Source organism: Amblyraja radiata, chromosome 37, assembly GCF_010909765.2.
Source record: "Amblyraja radiata isolate CabotCenter1 chromosome 37, sAmbRad1.1.pri, whole genome shotgun sequence".
Classification (NCBI taxonomy): domain Eukaryota; kingdom Metazoa; phylum Chordata; class Chondrichthyes; order Rajiformes; family Rajidae; genus Amblyraja; species Amblyraja radiata.
The window spans coordinates 18,753,732-18,773,946 of record NC_045992.1 but is presented as its reverse complement, the minus strand read 5'-3'; the positions used below and the strand labels follow the sequence as shown (position 1 = coordinate 18,773,946).

The 20,215-nt window shown below is 49.2% G+C and overlaps 1 protein-coding gene across 1 annotated transcript in view; it reads right to left on the bottom strand.

The window, feature by feature from the left end:
• The window catches only part of LOC116966381 (prostate stem cell antigen-like), a 32,641-nt gene extending 12,779 nt beyond the window's left edge, over window positions 1-19,862 (bottom strand). The window contains exon 1 of the mRNA XM_033012582.1: window positions 19,711-19,862. Within this exon, the coding sequence (XP_032868473.1) occupies window positions 19,711-19,762 (52 nt within the window). The 5' untranslated portion in view covers window positions 19,763-19,862. The remainder of the gene's footprint in view (window positions 1-19,710) is intronic.
• Between the last annotated feature and the right edge of the window lie 353 nt (window positions 19,863-20,215).

Below are 20,215 nucleotides of genomic sequence, written 5' to 3'. Positions count from 1 at the left end.
CTCTTGCTAGCTCGCTGCGTGCCCGATCCTAAAATACCGCAGAACCTCCACAGAACCTTTGGGCTTCGGGTAACACCTGCACCAAGAGCCTCTGCTAACAAGGGCTGGTCAACGTGCACTGGGCGAGATGGCTGTGGGAAACGCACCACAACCACCGCAAACTTGTACCAGCACAAACCCTCCTCTCAATCTATCCAATACTAAAGGGCAGGCTGGCATTTCACAGTTAAATGTCTTAGATCAGATTGGCGGCTCCTTCACAGGGACAACCCTATACTCAGTTTTCCTCGGAGATGAATCTTTGCCTTAACGGTACATCCACACCACCTATAGGTGGAGTATCAGCCCACATCACACTGATACAGTCACTGCCTGCCTCAGATTCAATATATTTTTACACATAAATTATGAATAAAGATAAGAGAATGTTTCAAACACAAGTAATATTTTCTCATTCCAGTAGCAAACACATGAAGGATTAAATGAAAATAATAAATTCTTTAACTTTATGAGTACCTCATAATTGCAGAATAATGAAATGAACTAGAACTGGGACTGTGTAAATAGTGTGTGAACAGGAGAACAAGTAGAAGGTGTCTGAAGAAGGGTCTCGATCCGAAATGTCACCTATTCCTTCGCTCCATGGATGCTGCTTCACCCGCTGAGTTTCTCCAGCATTTTTGTCTGCCTTCGATTTCTCCAGCATTTGTAGTTCTTTCTTAAGCAGAACACGACAGGGAGCTGTTGAGTTGACAGAATTCTAGATTAATTCCTTGGTAGAATAGTTAACAATTTCTACACAGTTTTTACAGCGCTGAGTCCGCATTCGCATTTTATCCCGAATGACCTTTGACAAATCCCATGATTGCTTGCTTTTATCGAGATACCAAACTCGCTTAGAGGTCCGTACACACACAGTGGCTCAGCTGGCGAGAATGTTTATCCCGAATGACCCATGACCTGGGCAGTTGTAATACCGAGTTCACTTATTAAAGGACGTTCCTTTAGGAAGGAGATGAGGAGGAATTTCTTTTGTCAGAGGGTGGTGAATCTGAGGAATTAATTGCCACAGAAGGCTGTGGATGCCAAGGCAATTGATATTTTTTAAGGCATAGACAGATTCTTGATTAGTGCGGGTGTCAGAGGTTATGTGGGGAAGGCAGGAGAATGGAGATAGGAGGGAGAGATAGATCAGCCAATATTGAATGACGGAGTAGACTTGATGGGCCAAATGGCCTTATTCTGCTCCTATCCCTTATGACCTTCTGACACAAGTTCTATGTTATCTCACTTTCACATCCAGTTGGACAATTGACAACAGTCAATAGACAGTGGGTGCAGGAGTAGGCCATTCGGCCCTTCAAGCCAGTAACGCCATTCCTCCATTATTCCCACAAGCTACCACTTCCCTTGAGATCGTGGCGAAACATTAACGGATAACTTACAGGTTTTCAACAGGTAACTGACGATATTCGTAAAGTTCCTGGCGATGTAGGTAAAGACATACAAGGAAAATGTGAGAGAGTGATTTTAACTAACAAAGATCTTGAAGAAATACAAAACAATAGACAATAGGTGTAGAAGTAGGCCATTCAGCCCTTCGAGCCAGCACTGCCATTCAATGTGATCAAGGCTGACCATCCCCAATCAGTACCCTGCTCCTGCCTTCTCCCCATATCCCCTGACTCCGCTATCTTTAAGAGCCCTATTGAGGTCTCACTTGAAAGTTTCCAGAGAACCGGCCTCTGAAGCAGATAATTCCACAGATTCACAACTCTCTGTGTGAAAAGGTGTTTCCTCATCTCTGCTCTAGATGGTTTACTCCTTATTCTTAAACTGTGTGGTCCCTGCTTCTGGACTCCCCCAACATCGGGAACATGTTTCCTACCTCTAGCGTGTCCAAACCCTCTCATCCTTCTAAATTCCAGAGTATACTAGACCAAGTGCAGACCCGTTAGGTCTGTTCCCCCAACGTGCGGTTGTGGGGGGAGGGGGGGAGGCGGCATGCAGCATCACACACTAACTACCCCCCCCCCTCCCGCACTCACGCTAATGGAGGGGAGGAGGGGGGAGAGAGAGAGAGAGAGGGGTGGAGAGAGGGGGGGGAGAGAGCGGGGGGAGAGAGAGGGGGAGAGAGGGGGGGGAGGGGGGGAGAGGGGGGGGGGAGAGAGGGGGGAGGAGGGGGAGAGAGGGGGGGGAGAGAGGGGGGGAGAGAGGGGGGTCAGAAGAGAGGGGGGAGAGAGGGGCGGAGAGAGGGGGAGGGAGAGAGAGGGAAGTGCTAGAGGGGGGTGGCGAGATGAGGGGCGGGGAGAGGTGCGGGAGCAGGGAGGGGGTAGGGGTGTGTGGAGGGGAGGACGGTGGGAGAGGCGATGAGGGGGGAGTGAGGAGAGGGGGACAGGAGGAGGAGAAGGGGTGGGGGAGGTGAGGACATAGGGGGGAGGAGAAAGGGGAGAGGAGGAGAGGGGGGGAGGAGAAAGGGGGGAGTGGAGGAGAGGGGGGAGGGAAGGAGAGGGGGGGGGAAGGAGGAGAGGGGGCGAAGGAGAGGGGGGGGAGGAGGAGAGGGGCCGGATAGAGGACTGAGAGGGCGGGTAGGAGATGGGGGGGGGGGGTGGAGAGGGGGGGAGAGGAGAGGGGGAGAGGAGAGGGGGGAGAGAAGAGTGGGGGAGCAGTGTGAGGAGAGAGAGGGAGAAGAGGAGAAGAGGAGAGGGGGGAGAGGAGAAGAGGAGGGGGGGAGAGGAGAGGGAGCTGGGGAGAGGAGAGGGAGAGGAGAGGGAGGGGGGGAGGAGATGGAGGAGGGGGGGAGGAGAGGGAGGGGGGGGGGAGTGGAGAGGGAGGGGGGGGGGGGGGGGAGAGGAGAGGGAGGGGGGGGGGGGGGAGAGAGAGTGCCTTTTTACTTCAACCCAAACCCAAACAACCATTTGCAAGCAGTGCTTTTTTTTACCTCTAACCATATTTTCATTTTCAAACCAAATTAAGGGTACTCACAGTGCTGTAGACATTTGTCAGTGTCATTCAAAGCTCTGATTGAGGCACACCACTTGCAGAGACTGATTGAGGCACACCACTTGCAGAGGCTGATTGAGGCACACCACTTCCTGGTTTTATGGTCCCTCCCCCTCCCTCCAGCGGGGGAAGCAGAGAGAATGGGGAATGTTGTAAAAACATTAATATCTCTGTCAATTTTCATCGACGGGAAAAATCCTCCGCACACATGTGGCGGAGGGGGGCTCTGAGCGAAGTGGCCAGTAATGACGGCCGTAGGTGGCGGCGTACTCTCGGAAACCGCAGCACAGAAAGCCAAAACCGGTCAAGAACAGAGTTTTAGTAATATAGACAAGCCCAGCCGCCGAATTCTCTCATCATATGACAGTCCCGCCATCCCGGGAATTACGCTGCACTCCCTCAATAGCAAGAATGTCATTCCTCAAATTAGGTGGATGTCGTCCTCGAACTGACACCTGTCAACTGTCAGAAGCCGGAACCCTGTCAGAGAATGTTGACCTGGCTGTTGACAGTGGGCAGTTGTACAGCTGGTGCTCTTCCCATTAACAAGAGCTCACAACCCCGTTTTTCCCTCGACCAGATGCCCGTGCGGTTTAAATGTTGTTTTGACAATAAAACTATTTTACTCTACCTGTTTGGTCTTGCTACATTGGTGACCCCGACGGTCTGAATGTATTCGGATCCGCCGTTATGGACACAGCCAATAACCTCGACGCCAACCCGACCCAGCTAAACACAGTCTCACTAAAGCTGCCCGTTTTCTGGGCATCACAGCCTCAAGTATAGTTCCAGCACATCGAGGCACAGTTTCAGGTTCGACTCCATATAACCATATAAGAATTACAGCACGGAAACAGGCCATCTCGGCCCTTCTAGTCCGTGCCGAACACTTATTCTCCTCTAGTCCCATCTACCTGCACTCAGACCATAACCCTCCATTCCGTCCATATACCTATCCAATTTATTTTTAAATGATAAAATCGAACCTGCCTCCACCACTTCCACTGGAAGCTCATTCCACACAGCTACCACTCTCTGTGTAAAGAAGTTCCCCCTCATGTTACCCCTAAACTTTTGTCCCTTAATTCTCAAGTCATGTCCTCTTGTTTGAATCTTCCCTACTCTCAATGGGAAAAGCTTATCCACGTCAACTCTATGTATCCCTCTCATCATTTTAAAGACCTCTATCGTCCCCCCTTAACATTCTGCGCTCCAAAGAATAAAGACCTAACTTGTTCAACCTTTCTCTGTAACTTAGTTGCTGAAACCCAGGCAACAGTCTAGTAAATCTCCTCTGTACTCTCTCTATTTTGTTGACATTCTTCCTATAATTAGGCGACCAAAATTGCACACCATACTCCAGAATTGACTTACCAATGCCTTGTACAATATTAACATTATATCCCAACTTTATACTCAATGCTCTGATTTATAAAGGCCAGCACACCAAAAGCTTTCTTTACCACCCTATCCACATGAGATTCCACCTTCAGGGAACTGTGCACAGTTATTCCCCAATCCCTCTGTTCAACTGCATTCCTCAACTCACTACCATTTACCATGTATGACTCATTACCGCCAGATATTTCAACGTGGTCGGCGTCTACCAGCAGGGAGTGGGCCCGTAGAATATCAGCACCTAACAACAGTTGGGAGACATCGGCAATTGTGAACGGCCACGTGAAACACCGTCTTGGCGTATTTCAGAACATCACAGACACGCATGCACGCAGACAAATGAGTGTTTTAGTAATATACTAGAAAGTGGGGTTTTGAAATGGGAGAAATATCTGGCGGTAATGAGCTAAATCTGAAACTGTGCCACTTGAGATTGTGACACCCATAAAACGGGCAGCTTTCGTGAGTGCGTTTTGCTGGGATGGGGTTTTGAAAAGTTTTAAATGTCTACTAGACCAAGTGCAGAACGCAGCCGTTCCCTAGCCCGTAGCCCCCACGGGAGATGTGGTCCACCAACTTTATAATGTCTTTTGAGCATTGGGCATTGTGACATCACACAATGGAACGTTCACCAGGTGCTTGTGCTCCTGCAAAGGCATATGTAAATGGATCCATTCCGATTGGACATCTGTGAGCATCGGGCATTGTGACATCACACGATGGAACGTTCACCAGGGGCTGGGGCTGGTGCTGCTTCTATGGGTGAGAAGCCAGTTTATTTTTGAAATATTGTGGCGGGGGGGGGGGGGGGGGGGGGGGGGGGAGAAGGATTTGATTAAAAATGTGCACTTAAACACGACGAAATGTAATGAGAAGCGGATACTTTGAAAGAAAAGTGAAATCTGTACCGAAATGGAAAATATGTCGGCGATTCAGCTTTCCCCCTTATCCTTAAACTTTGACCCCTTGTTCTGGTCTTCCCCAACATCCGGGACAATCTTTCTGCATCTAGCCCGTCCAACCCCTTAAGAATTCTATACGTTTCTATAAGATACCCCCTTAATCTTCTAAAATCTAGCGAGTACAAGGCGAGTCTATCCAGTCTTTCTTCATATGAAAATCCTGACATCCCAGGAATCAGGCTGGTGAACCTTCTCTGTACTCCCTCTCTATGGCAACGATGTCTGAGCATTGGGCATTGTGACATCACACGATGGAACGTTCACCATTGGCTGGGGCTCCTGCATAGGCATATGTAAATGAATCCATTCCGATTGGACATATGTGAACATTGGGCATTGTGACATCACACGATGGAACGTTCAGCAGGGGCTGGGGCTGGTGCAGCTTCTGTGGGTGAGAAGCCAGTTTAGTACGAAATGTAATGAGGAGCAGATACTTAGAAAGAAAATTGGAAAGACGTCGGCGAGTCTGCGTCTGGTTTCGGAGTTGCAGGGAATCAAAGGAAGAAATGCGGCCGGAAGCCGTACATGTAAATGGATCCATTCCGATTGGACGTCTGCGAGCATCGGGCATTGCGATTGGACATCTGCGAGCATTGGGCATTGTAACATCACACGATGGGAACGAATCGAAAGGCAGGCAGGCAGCCGGACGGACGCCAGGCGACAGGCACACAGTTTTAAAGATAGACTAGACCAAGTGCAGCCCGTTGGGTCTGTTTCCCCAACGGCGTTTTGCGGGGGGGGGGGGGGGGGGGGGGGGGGGGGGGGGCCTGCGGCATCAAACTCACATTAACCAGCCCCCAAACACACAGGTGGGGGGAGGGGGGATGTGAAGAGGGGAGGGAGGGGAGAGGAGGTGGAGGAAACGGGACAGATTTGGGAGGGATAGGAGAGCGGGGTAGGGGGTGAGAGAGGGGGATGGGGAGAGAGATGTGGTCCTTGTGACAGGACTTTCATATGACGAAAGACTGGATAGACTCGGCTTGTACGTGCTAGAATTTAGAAGATTGAGGGGGTATATTATAGAATCGTACAAAATTCTTAAGGGGTTGGACAGGCTAGATACAGGAAGATTGTTCCAGATGTTGGGGAAGTCCAGAACAAGGGGTCACAGTTTAAGGATAAGGGGTAAATCTTTTAGGACCGAGATGAGAAAAACATTTTTCACACAGAGATGGTGAATCTCTGGAATTCACTGGCACAGAAGGTAGTTGAGGCCTGTTCATTGGCTGTATTTAAGAGGGAGTTAGATGTGGCCCTTGTGGCTAAAGGGATCAGGGGGTATGGAGAGAAGGCAGGTACAGGATACTGAGTTGGATGATCAGCCACGATCATATTGAATGGTGGTGCAGGCTCGCAGGGCCGAATGGCCTACTCCTGCACTTAATTTCAATGGTTCTATGTTTCCCTCTCCTCATCCCTCTCCCCACCCTCCTTCCCTCTCTACACCACCCCTTCCCTCTCTCCACCCGCCCCCTTCCTCCTTCCCCTCTGTCCCTCTTCCATCACTCCCCCTACCCCCTCCCACCTCCCTCCCCACTCTTCCACCTCTCTCCCTTCCCCCTCCACTCTCTCCCCACTCTTTCCCCTCTCTCCCCCACCCCTCTCCCCCTCCCTCTCTCCTCCCCTACCTCCCCATCCTCCCCCTCCCTCCTCCCCATCTTCCCCATCCCCCCTCCCCAACATCTCTCTCCCCATCTCTCACCCCCTACCCCCCGGGGGGGGGGGGGTGAGAAGAGGGGAGGGAGGGGAGAGGAGGAGGAGGAAACGGGATAGAGTTGGGAGGGAAAGGAGAGCGGGGTAGGGGGTGAGAGATGGGGAGAGAGATGTGGGGGAGGGGGGATGGGGAAGATGGGGAGGAGGGAGGGAGAGGGAGAGGGGTGGGGGAGAGAGGGGAAAGAGAGGGGAGGGAGAGTGGAGGGGAAGGGGGGGAGAAGTGGAAGAGTGGGGAGGGAGGGAGGGGTAGGGGGAGTGATGTACCTACCTTCTCTCCATACCCCCTGATCCCTTTAGCCAACGTAGCCGTGCCCTACCCGTAGCCCCCACTAGGGGGGGGGGGCGGCACCACCCCCACTAACCACCCACACACACAGAGTTGGAAAAGTGTATAAAGACCGTTCCCTGTCTGTAGCCCCCAGGGGAGACGTGGTCGTCGAAGTCGGGTCCCGGCCGTCTTAAAATAGCGTATCTTGAAGTCGTCGAAGTCGGGTCCGTCTTGGCAACGCGGGGGGGGGGGGGGGGGGGGGGGGTGGCGGGGCAGCATCACACACACGGAGCATCCCCACACACAGAGCCTTAGAAGTGTAATGCCCCAACGCAGCCGTTGCCTACCCGTAGCCCCCACGGGAGACGTGGTCCTCGAAGTAGAGCCGTTCCCGAAGGGCAGTTTTTAAATGGCGTCGCTTGAGGTTGCTGGCCAGCAGGAGGCGACAAATGAGTGAGGGGGGGGGGGGGGGGGGGGGGGGGGGGGGGGGGGTGATGGTTTTAATGAAAAAAATGGACATAAACATAACGAAATGTAATGAGGAGTGGATAGCTGCAAGGGAAAGTGAAATGTCTACCGAAATGGCTGCTTGTATGGGTGAGAAGCCAGTTTTTTCTCTCGAAAAACTGGGGGGGGGGGGGGGGAAGAAGGATTTGATTAAAAACTTGCACTTAAACACGACAAAATGTAATGTGGAGCAGATACTTTGAAAGAAAAGTGAAAGCTCTACCGAAATGGAAAAGATGTCGGCGATTCTGCTTTCCCCCTTATCCTTAAACTTTGACCCCTTGTTCTGGTCTTCCCCAACATCCGGAACAATCTTTCTGCATCTAGCCCGTCCAACCCCTTAAGAATTTTATACGTTTCTATAAGATACCCCCTTAATCTTCTAAAATCTAGCGAGTACAAGGCGAGTCTATCCAGTTGTTCTTCATATGAAAGTTCTGACATTCCAGGAATCAGGCTGGTGAACCTTCTCTGTACTCCCTCTCTATGGCAACGATGTCTTGGGCATTGTGACATCACACGATGGAACGTTCACCATTGGCTGGGGCTCCTGCATAGGCATATGTAAATGATCCATTCCGATTGGACATATGTGAACAGTGGGCATTGTGACATCACACGATGGAACGTTCATCAGGGGCTGGGGCTGGTGCAGCTTCTGTGGGTGAGAAGCCAGTTTAGTTTTGAAATATTGGGGGGGGGGGGGGGGGGGGAGGAATTGATTAAAAACGTGTACTTAAACACGACGAAATGTAATGAGGAGCGGATACTTAGAAAGAAAAGTGAAATATCTACCGAAATGGAAAAGATGTTGGCGATTCTGCGTCCGGTTTCGGAGTTGCAGGGAATCAAAGGAAGAAATGCGGCCGGAAGCCGTACATGTAAATGAATCCATTCCGATTGGACGTCTGCGAGCGTCGGGCATCGCGATTGGACGTCTGCGAGCATCGGGCATTGTGACATCGCACGGCGGGAACGAATCGAAAGGCAGGAAGGGATCCGGACGCCAGCCGGACGGATGGGGCGAGAGTTTTATATATTAGATAGATAGATAGATAGATAGATAGATAGATAGATAGATAGATAGATAGATGGATGGATGGATGGATGGATGGATGGATGGATGGATGGATGGATGGATGGATGGATGGATGGATGGATGGGTGGGTGGGTGGGTGGGTGGGTGGGTGGGTGGGTGGGTGGGTGGATGGATGGATGGATGGATGGATGGATGGAAGGATGGATGGATGGATGGATGGATGGATGGATGGATGGATGGGTTGGTGGGTGGGTGGGTGGGTGGGTGGGTGGGTGGGTGGGTGGGTGGGTGGGTGGGTGGATGGATGGATGGATGGATGGATGGATGGATGGATGGATGGATGGATGGATGGATGGATGGATGGATGGATGGATGGATGGATGGATGGATGGATGGATAGATGGATGGATAGATAGATAGATAGATAGATAGATAGATAGATAGATAGATAGATAGATAGATAGATAGATAGATAGATAGATAGATAGATAGATAGATAGATAGATAGATAGATAGATAGATAGATAGATAGATTGTAAAATATAACATCAATCTGAACGGAACTTGACACAGGACAATGGTGAGTAAGGGGGTATTTTAGCGCTACAGTGTACCGTTTTGGCTGAAAAGCTGGCAAACAAACAAACACGCTCACTCACAGACAAGATGAGATTTGCAATTTTTACCAAGCCGATTAACCTACAAACCTGGGCGTATTTGGAGTGTGGCAGGAAACCGCAGCACCTGGAGAAAACCCACGCAGTCACATGCAAACTCCATACAGATGACACCCGTGGTCAACATGGAACCTGGGTCTCTACCGCTGCGCCACCGTGCCGCAGAATTATACAGTGTAGTAATAATATCTTGTCAGGCACTTTATAAAATTGCCTTGAAGAATTTGATAGAGGCTTTGACAGATTCTTCATTAGTACAAGTGTCAGGGGTTATGGGGAGAATGGGGTCGAGAGGGAAAGATAGATCGGCCATGATTGAAGGATGGAGTAGTCTTAATGGGCCGAATGGCTTGATCCTGCTCCTGGAAATTACGAAAGAAAGAATCACACTCACATTTTTAATTGAAAATCAGTACTTTAATGAGATGCGGCAACAGATGAACAGAGTAATGGTACAAACTACAAGTTATATGATTATTATTATTATTATACAGATTATTAAAATATTGCAAATATCAAGCATTGTGGATGAGGGTTACTGATTTTGAAATGAAAAGGATTTGCACATCTGTTAGATTAAGTAGCTCATTTCTTGGAAATCAAGTGTTAATACTCATTATCCTGATCTTCAGCCAAAAAGCACATAGAAGATTGCACTGTGCGTTATTATTGTGCACTTGCTTCACATAAATATTGTAAACCAGACTGAGACCAGAGCAGGGAACAGCAGAAGAGATAATTTAACTTGATCACTCGCATTGCAGAGGTCAGTGGATAGAGACCGAGACACCATCAACAGTTTGCTCGATATTACAAGCAACAATGTGACTACATCCAAATTCGCGAAACGTAATACCACCTGGAAAAACAGAATTGACAGTTAAATAATTTCTGTGTTCATAGTTCATGACCCATTTTAGAGTGATTCAGCGTGGATACAGGCCCTTCAGCCCAACTTGCCCATACCAGCTACGCTGGTCCCACCTGCCTGCGTTTGGTCCACATCCCCCAAACCTGTCCAATCCATGTACCTGTCTCACTGTTTCTTAAATGTTGCGATAGTCCCAGACTCGACTACTTCCTCCGGCAGCTTGTTCCATACACCCACCATCCTTTGTGTGAATGCCACTGAGTTTTGCCATTTCTATGAGTAAATCAGCTATTTATTCACTGAATCGTACAGTCATAACATCTTTACGATGATGTTGCCAGGACTAGAGGGTGTGAACTACAGGGAGAGGTTGAGTAGGCTGGGTCTCAATTCCATGGAGCGCAGGAGGATGAGGGGTGATCCTATAGAGGTGTACAAAATCATGAGAGGAATAGATTGGGTAGCTGTACAGAATCTCTTGCCCAGGGTAGATGAATTGAGAACAGGTTTAAGGTGAAGGGGGAAAAGATTTAATAGGAATCTGAGGGGTAACCTTTTCACACAAAGGGTGGTGGAGGTATGTTTCCGCGCTGTATCTCTAAACTAGAGGTGCGCATCTCAAATTGGTTCTTACTTATCAGTCTTCCAAGCCCCAAGAAAGCATACTTCCGCCGTCGGATTGCAACTAACAGGTTCATCCGCGCATTTTCCTGGTGGTTTACCGCAGGAGTAACACTGCAAAGAGTTAACTGTGCATTTGAGAATAAAACAGAGAAGGTTGTGTGAGAGACACCTGTAGATCGTTCTGCTGCTGTTCTGAAAACAAGCAACTCCTTTCAATGAACATAGAACAATACTGACACAAAATGCTGGAGTAACTCAGCGGGTCAGGAAGCCTCTCTGGAGAAGAGGTATAGGTGATGTTTTGGTCGAGACCCCCGCCCACCCAAGTGGTTGTACGGCTTGAAAGTAATCTAGTTGAGTCTCATTGTCTGTAACTCGTTCTCTCCCAGCTCACAGCTAACAATGGCCTCTTTCCTCTATCACCTTTACTTTTTTGCAAATCTTTCATTCATCTATCTTCAATCTATTTACTACTAATAACTATCATCTTGTCTGTTTGGATGTCTGCGTGTGAGTGAGACCCTGAACTCACACCAAAATTATTAACAATAACGCTACAATTCTGGACCATCTTACTCAGAATTGTTTTGTGGTGTGTTTTTATCAAGTTTCTATCAGATTTATGTTATATTTTACAAGTTATTCACATTTATAAGATTACAAAATCCAGTTTGACAAAGAATCAGCAGTGGCAGTGACAGTGATCTCATTTACATAACCTGCCCCTGAGCAGTGTTCCAGCAGCTCCCACCTCAAGGAGGGTAGGGAGAGAGTGAGATAATTTAAAATTCGGTTTTAATCAAATTCTTGGGGGGAGGATTCATTTAAAAACAACATCACGGCTTTGATTGTGGATGTGGTGGAATTGGGGAGAGGTTTCACTTACAAAATAAATCGACATTTTCATTGCGGGGAGGTGGGATGAGTGGGAGTTGAGTGCCGGTGCAACAATCCGTCGATTGGCTCCAGGGAGCCGCAATGCCAACCCCCACCCATGTGGGGTCGGTTGATTGTCTCCGGGGAGCGCCGACTGAGATTGAGTGACAGGAGAGGGAGGGAGAGGGGGAGGGGAGGGGAGGAGTAGAAATGTTATTCAAATGTTATGTTTAGTGGAGGAGTGGGATGGATGAGGAATGGGGGAGCAGGGAGATAAATGGAGAGAAGGGGGTGTGGAGGGGAGAGGGGTTATGGAGGGATGGAGGAAGTGACTGGGGGTATGGGAAAGGAGAGGGAGAGGTGAATGAGGGCATGGAGGAGGAGAGGGGAAGGAAGAGGGTGGGTTAAGAGGAGGGGAGGGAATTCTGGGGAGAAGGGGCAATGAGCCGCCTCTGCGCAGTTGAGGGCTATGAGTGAGTGGTGGAATATTGAATTGGAGGAACGGCTGCGTTGGGGGAATGGATGAGTTGGGGAATATTGCATTGGGGGAATGGGGCCCAACGGGTCCCACTGGTCTAGTATCTATATATTACTAAAACTCTCATCTTGTTTGTTTCTATGTGTGCGTGCGTTTGTGTCTGCGTAATTGTGATCACGGAACTATGCCAAAACGGTACACAATAGCGCTAAAAAAAAATGGCACCACTACTGTCATATATATGTTGTGTGTTAGTTTGTGTGTGTGTGAGTGAGAGAGTGTGAGTGTCAGTGTGTGTGAGTGAGTGTGTATGTGAGTGTGTATGTGTGAAATGGAGAATGTCTGTGTGGCTGTGAGTGTGTGTGTGTGTGAGATGGAGGGTGGCTGTGTGTGTGTGTAGCCGTGAGTGTGTGTGTGTGTGATGGATTGTGAATGTGTGTGTGTGTGTGTGTGTGTGTGTGTGTGTGTGTGTGTGTGTGTGTGTGTGTGTGTGTGTGGGTGTGTGTGTGTGTGTGTGAGAGTGTGTGTGTGCTTGGGTGTGTGTGAGATGGAGGGTGTGTGTGTGGCTGTGTGTGCGTGTGGGATGGATTGTGTGTGTGTGTGAGAGGGAGTGTGTGTGTGTGGGTGTGAGTGTGTGTGTGTAATGGAGGATGTGTGTGTGTGTGGGTGTGTGTGTGTGTGTTATGGAAGGTGTGTGTGTTATGGACGGTGTGTGTGTGTGAACCCACATCATGAATCAACTGAGTTGCCAGCCGTGAGTGAATGAACTGCCAGCCCACCAGGCCTGAGTGACGGAGCTGCCAGTCCATCAGGCTTGAGTTACTGAGCTGCCAGCGTACCAGGCCTGTGACTGAGCTGCCAGCCCACCATGCCTGAGTGACTGAGCTGCCATCCCACCAGCCCTGAGTGACTGAACTGCCAGCCCACCAGGCATGAGTAACTGAGCTGCCAGCCCACTAGGCCTGAGTGACTGACCTACCAGCCCTAGAATCCATTCAGCCCACAATCTCCATACTAGCCCTCTGGAAACCAGTCCCTTCGGCCCACACCACCCATACTAGCGCTCCAGAAAGACCCACCCCCCACAGTCTTGTTTATTGCTAAACCTCTCATCTTCTTTCTATATTTGTGTGCCTGTTTGTACCTATAATTGCGCACAAAAACAGTACACGATATAGGTACAATAATTGCACCAGCTTATTCACCATTGTTCCGTGATGTGCAAAAAATAATTTTGTTCCGATTGATGCCATATTTTGCAAGTTATTCACGTTTAAAACAACAACAAAAAACACTTAAAGAAACCTGTCTGCCGCTCCTCAGTGTTCCACCCCACAATGACATCACAATGGGATCCCATTTTTTGGAGGGAGGGAGCGTGAAGTAGGAAAAGGGGAATAATATTTAATGCATTCGTGAGCAGGAGCTAAATGTTGAAACATGGTGTAGATGGGTTATGCATGCAACCTATAATGTAGTTACCTCATCATCACTAACCACGCCCCATCATATTAGTATAACTGTAGTATCCTCCCTTTGTTCCTCCCACTAGGTCCCAGTACGCCTGAAGGCTGGATGCAGTCAGTGCTGGGACGTGTGTGCCATGTGCTATAATAAACTACCAGTAAAGGTTACAGTGTGTCAGCTATCACTCCTTTACATGGCGTCAGAAGTTTAAAACTCGCGCTTCCCGTTTACCGGTTTTCATTTATTTTGTCCCCGTTAGTGCCCAGTGTTGGGTTTCCCTTGACATGGCATCCTCATGCCGAAAGCCATCTCCCCTTGTCTTCGACGCTGACATTGCGGAGCGATGGTCGACTTTTGTGATGGACTACACTCACTACGTCAATATTGCGCACCGGAACGATCCAGCCGCGGTCAAAGCATCACTCCTGCTCAACCTGGCCGGTCCCGACGCAATGAAGAGAGCTCAAGCCTTTGTCTACGAACCAGCAGTCCTGGATGACAACGAGCAGCCGGTCGAGCCAGCTGAATCGGCCGACGACCCGGTATGTCTTTTGCGCAAGTTCGCGGAGATATGTGACCTGCCCTCCAACCGTATACTGGAGCGGGCCAGGTTCTCCTCACGCAAGCAACAGTCGGATGAACCTGTTGAGTGCTTCATCGCCGACCTGCGGCACCTTGCCCAGCGGTGCCGATTTGAAACCATGCGCGACCAGCTCACCAGAGACATTCTCGTCACTGGCATGATTGATCAGAAGCTACGTGCCGACCTGCTGCAGCGGCCTGACCTAACCCTGACTCAGGCAATGCATGCGTGCCGCATTGCCGAAGTGGTCACCCCTCCGCATGGATAGAGGGGGTCTGACAGCCGAGCCATAAATCTAACTGGTGTTGCTGGACAACGTCGTATGAGGGACAACTTTCGCCCTCCACCGCGGCCCGTTCGTACATCCCGGGACCCGAGATCGAAAAAGTGTCCAAACTGCAATTACGTGCACTCCACAGAATCACAGTGCCCAGCCCTTGGGAAGACCTGCAATTTCTGCGGGAGAAGGAACCATTTTGCAGCTGCCTGCCGGTCCCGTGGGAAAGTGCCCTCAGCTACCAGACAACTCCTAAACAACCTTCTGCAAGTTGATAGCGAGATGGATTCTCAGTCCTCTGTTGACGCTGCCCCCGACTCTGAGCTCAGCTATTCCACGGGAGATGTAAGTATTTACACTCTCCTCCACAGCCGATCTCGCCTCCCTGATCCTTCTGTGAATATAACTGTAAACAACAAGTCCTTCTCTGCTAAGCTGGACACGGGGGCGAAAGTGAACGTAATGTCAACAAAGCTGTTCCACCAGATAAGGAAGAATGAGCTGCTGCCCTTCTCCTATGCCTCTAGGACCATGACGGACACTGAGCAGCGCTATGCTCAGATAGAGAAGGAGCTGCTGGCGGTGGTTTTCGCGTGTTCGAAGTTCAAGGACTTCCTATTTGGCACCAGGTTCACCGTTGAGACGGATCACCAGCCACTGGTAACGATACTGAACAAACATATACACTGTGCTCCTGCCAGGCTACAGCGGATGATGCTGCAGCTACAGCGCTTTGACTTTAAAATCATATATAAGAGGGGCACCGAGATGCATGTGGCTGATGCGCTGTCCCGGGCCCCCCGGGCCTCCTGCGACCGGCACCCCTTCGAGCAGTCGGACTTACAGGTACTGAACGTTAACTTCGTCCCTTCTCAGCAACTACAATGCTTGGTTGCACATACCGCAAACGACCCCGACCTGCAGCAGCTTGCTGCTGTCATCAAGCGCGGGTGGCCCACCAAACGGAATTCGTTGCCTGCTAGCGTCCACCCCTATTTTTTGGTCCGCGATGAGTTGGTCCTCCGGGACGGCATTATTATAAAAGGACACAAAGTGGTCGTCCCTGCCTCGCTGCATGGCTTGTATTTTGACGCCGCCCACATGGGGCATCCCGGGGCAGACGCCACTATCTCGCATGCCCAGGAACAGTACTACTGGCCGGCCATGGCTAAGTACATCCAGGCCAGGGTGGATTCCTGTCCGGACTGTAACTCTCTTGCCCCGCATCAGCAAAGACAGCCGCTTTTGCAGCAGCCTGCCCCTGACATGCCCTGGTCTTCTCTGGCTGCCGATATTTTCGACTGGCGTGGGAAGCAATACCTTGTGCTAGTAGACTCTTACTCAAATTGGTTCGAGGTGGACCTCCTCCCTGCCATCACCTCCGAGATGGTGATCAGCAAACTCCGCCGTCACTTTGCCACGTTTGGTTCCCCTGTACGGCTGCAGACAGACAACGGACGCCAGTTCACCAGCGCCGAATTTCGTGCGTTTGCTGCAAAGTGGAACTTTAATCATTTCACCAGCAGCCCGGAGTACCCGCAGAGCAATGGTCTAGCTGAACGGGCGGTCCGCAGCGCTAAGCACCTGCTTGAACAAACTCGCCTCTCGAACGGGGATTTCTATCAGGGTCTCCTGAACCTTCGGAACATTTCCAGAGACAGTACCATGGGATCCCCTGCCCAGCGACTCATGTCCCGTGTTGTCCGCCCTCCGATGCCTATTGCCCAGCAGTCCCTGATGCCCAAAGTCCTGCAGCCTGCTGATGTCCAGCAACGTATTGCCCAGAAGCACGAAATCCAGCGCCGCTCGCATGACAAATCTTGCCGCCCTCTTTCGCCACTGATGCCTGGACAGGTCGTCCGTTTGCAGACGCCCACCGGCTACTCCCGACTTGCCACCGTCGTCGGGTTTGACAGCGCGCCACGGACCTACCTCGTGGATTTTGAAGGGACTGTATACCGACGCAGCCGCCAGCACCTGTTGGCGGTTAACGAGCCCAAACCACCTCCTGCGATTCCGTATACCCCTCCATCGCGTGTCGAGCCTTCCTCCACTAACGTACCCTCTGCTCCCTGCATGCCACGGTCGGTCCTTTTGCCTCGGGTACCCCCCCCTGCTCCTCCCGGTTTTGCTCCTCAGGCTCTGTTGTCCCCTGCAAGGTCTTCTCTTTCTCCCACTCCTGCTCATTCTACCCCTTCTGTTTCACCTGGCTCACCTGTGCCTCTCCGTTCCCCCTCCAAGCTGGGTTCTCCGCCCACCTTCTCTCCCCGTCCTGTTTCTGTTCCAGTCCCTCCTCCTCTTTTTTCGGGTGGGGAGGGTGAAGGTGCTGTGCGCACTCGCTCGGGTCGGATTGTAAAACCTCCGGCTCGCTACGGAGAGTATGCTTAGCTTTGCAGGTTCTGTATAACAAACCTGCCATTGTTGTAACTTGTTTAAATTGTAAGGGGAAGGATGTAGATGGGTTATGCATGCAACCTATAATGTAGTTACCTCATCACCACTAACCACGCCCCATCATATTAGTATAACTGTAGTATCCTCCCTTTGTTCCTCCCACTAGGTCCCAATACGCCTGAAGGCTGGATGCAGTCAGTGCTGGGACGTGTGTGCCATGTGCTATAAATAACTGCCAGTAAAGGTTACAGTGTGTCAGCTATCACTCCTTTACACATGGCATGACTAAATTGCAGAACTATAGAGACTTGTGAGGCTCAAGTTAGTCTCCGATAGATCAAGGGTGGTAATATCTGGACACAGGACTGGGAACTGATACAAGAATAGGGAAGTGGCACAAGATTCAAGATTCAAGGGAGCTTATTGTCATGTGTCCCAGACAGGACAATGAAATAATTTATTTTCTTCAGCACAACAGAATATAGTAGGCATAAATAAATACAGAATAGATCAGTGTGTCCATATACCATTGAATATATATATATTGCCAATTTCTGCCGTTTTTCTGATCCAGGTAAGTTGATTGTAGCTGTAAATTATCCTCTTCTGTTGGGCTGCTGGCAAAATATTGCCACAGGTACGCGCCATCAACAGAGCTGTACAGAATATAGATAGGTCCACATATGGCCATATTGGGATCTCAGCTGCCAATCAACAGTGTTCCATCCAGTGCAACGAGAGATTTCTTACATTGTTGTGAGGAGAAGGAGGGAGTTGGGGAAGGGAGGAGGAGAGAAGAGAGAGGGTGAAGAGGAAGGGGGGAGTGTTGAGGGAAAATGGGCCGAGCATGCGCAGTTGGGGGCTATGGGTGAGCGGTGGAATATTTCGTTGGGGGGACGGGTTACGTTGGGGGAACGGGTGAGTGGTGGAAAGGGGTTGCGTTGGGAGAACGTGTTCTTCATATTGAGTCCCCACACAAGATTAGAAGTTGTTCAGGCAGAGCTGAGCACATTTCTCGGCATTTGCATACAATGGTGTCTGTCTGGTCGCTTCTTGTGCGTGGTGGTGGAAAGATTTGGTGGAAACAGAGCCGTGATGTGAACGCTCTTTCCTTGACCCCTGGGGGAATGGGTGAGTGGTGGATTATTGCGTTGGGGGAACAAGAACCAACGGGTCCCACTTGGTCCAGTACATTACTAAAACTCTCATCTTGTTTGTTTGCCCGGAGTGTACGTACATTTGCACAAAAACGGTACACAATAGCAGTACAATTTTTGCACCACCTCACTCACCATTGTCCTGTGAGGTGAAAAATAAGTTTCGTTCAGATTGATGCCATCTTTTACAAGCTATTCACGTTGAAAACTAAACAACTCACTTAAAACCACCTGTCTGCCCACCAGCAGTGATCCACCCACAATGACATCAAAGTGGGTTCTTATTTACATAAAATAAAAAAACACAGCAGCTTCCACCTCACAATGACATCAAGGGCGATAGGGAGGGGGAAGGGGTTATGGAGGGAGGGAGTTACTGAGGGTAGGGGAAAGGAGAGGGAGGGGAGAAGGAGAGGGGGGAAAAGCAGTTAGGGGCTATCGGTGAGTGGTGGAATATTGCGTTAGTGAAACAGTTTGTTCTATATCTCTCTACATCACCTCTCATATCTCTCATTTCCCTTTCCCCAGACTCTCAGTCTGCAGAAGGGTCTCGACCAGAAAAGTCACCTATTCTGTCTGTCCAGAGATGCTTCAAGATTCAAGATTTAAGAGAGTTTATTGTCATGTGTCCCTGATAGGACAATGAAATTCTTGCTTTGCTTCAGCACAACAGAACATAGCAGGCATGACTACGGTACAGATCAGTGTGTCCATAGACCATTGTATAAATATGTACACACATGAATAAATAAACTGATAAAGTGCAAATAACAGATAATGGGCTATTAATGTTCAGAGTTTTGTCCGAGCCAAGTTTAATAACCTGATGCTGCCAGTCCCGCTGAGTAAATAGACGGGACTGGACCTTGTAGAGGAGGGAGAGGGAGCGGACTGAGAAAGGGAGGGATGGGTGGTGAGGGCATGGGGAAAGGGAAGGGGAGAGGTGGAGGAGAGAGGGGGAGGGGAACAAATACTCATTGATATTTTATTTAATTGTACAACAAACTAAACAAATTAGTTCAAACTTCAAAGTATAGGATAACATCTTAACTGAACACATAACTTCATTAATTGATTCATATTTCTACAACTCTGATATTTGTATTACATTAAAACATTGCAATACAGCATAAAAATTGCACCATACAAGATTTACGCGTACACGAACTACTAAAAATTAGACGGAACATTGGTCTCGACCTGAAATGTCACCATTCCTTCTATCTGGGACATACAACCGTAAAACACTCTTGACTTGACAATAACTAACTCCATATTCAGTAACAGACTCTCTACATATGAACAAGCACACAGCTAAATGTTTAACCAAGAATTCCAATCCCACTTGAGAATCTAAACTGCCTTTCCACAGTTAAACTAGAGGACAACAAAATAGTTATATTTCCTTACCCGGAGAGGCACTGAGAATGAAACCAGCTACCAGGGCCACAAGGCAATTCATCTTTGGATTTGAACAGTTGTGTTTCGAGGGCAAGAGAGATGTTCTCCAGAGATGCTGCCCGACTCGCCGAGTTACGCCAGCACTCTGAGCCTTTATTGAAAATCCCTTGTGACTATGGGATGGTCTTACAGATGTAGAGGGGAGGAGTCAAGTAAAAGACCGAATTTGTGACGACTACAAGAAAACATGAATTACTGGAAGAGATGATAATGTAACAGTAATTACTAGACCCAGGATTTGCCATAAATGCCATGTGCATTTTCATGCCTTTTTTGATGATTTCACCAAGATGATGCATTTTTCACGATCGAGTACCTAAATCCGCCTTTTTTTTGGCCATTTTGTTAAAAGATCGTGCTTTCTCTAGTGGTAATAATAATAATAATAATAATAATAATAATAATAATAATAATAATAATAATAATAATAATAATAATAATAATAATAATAATA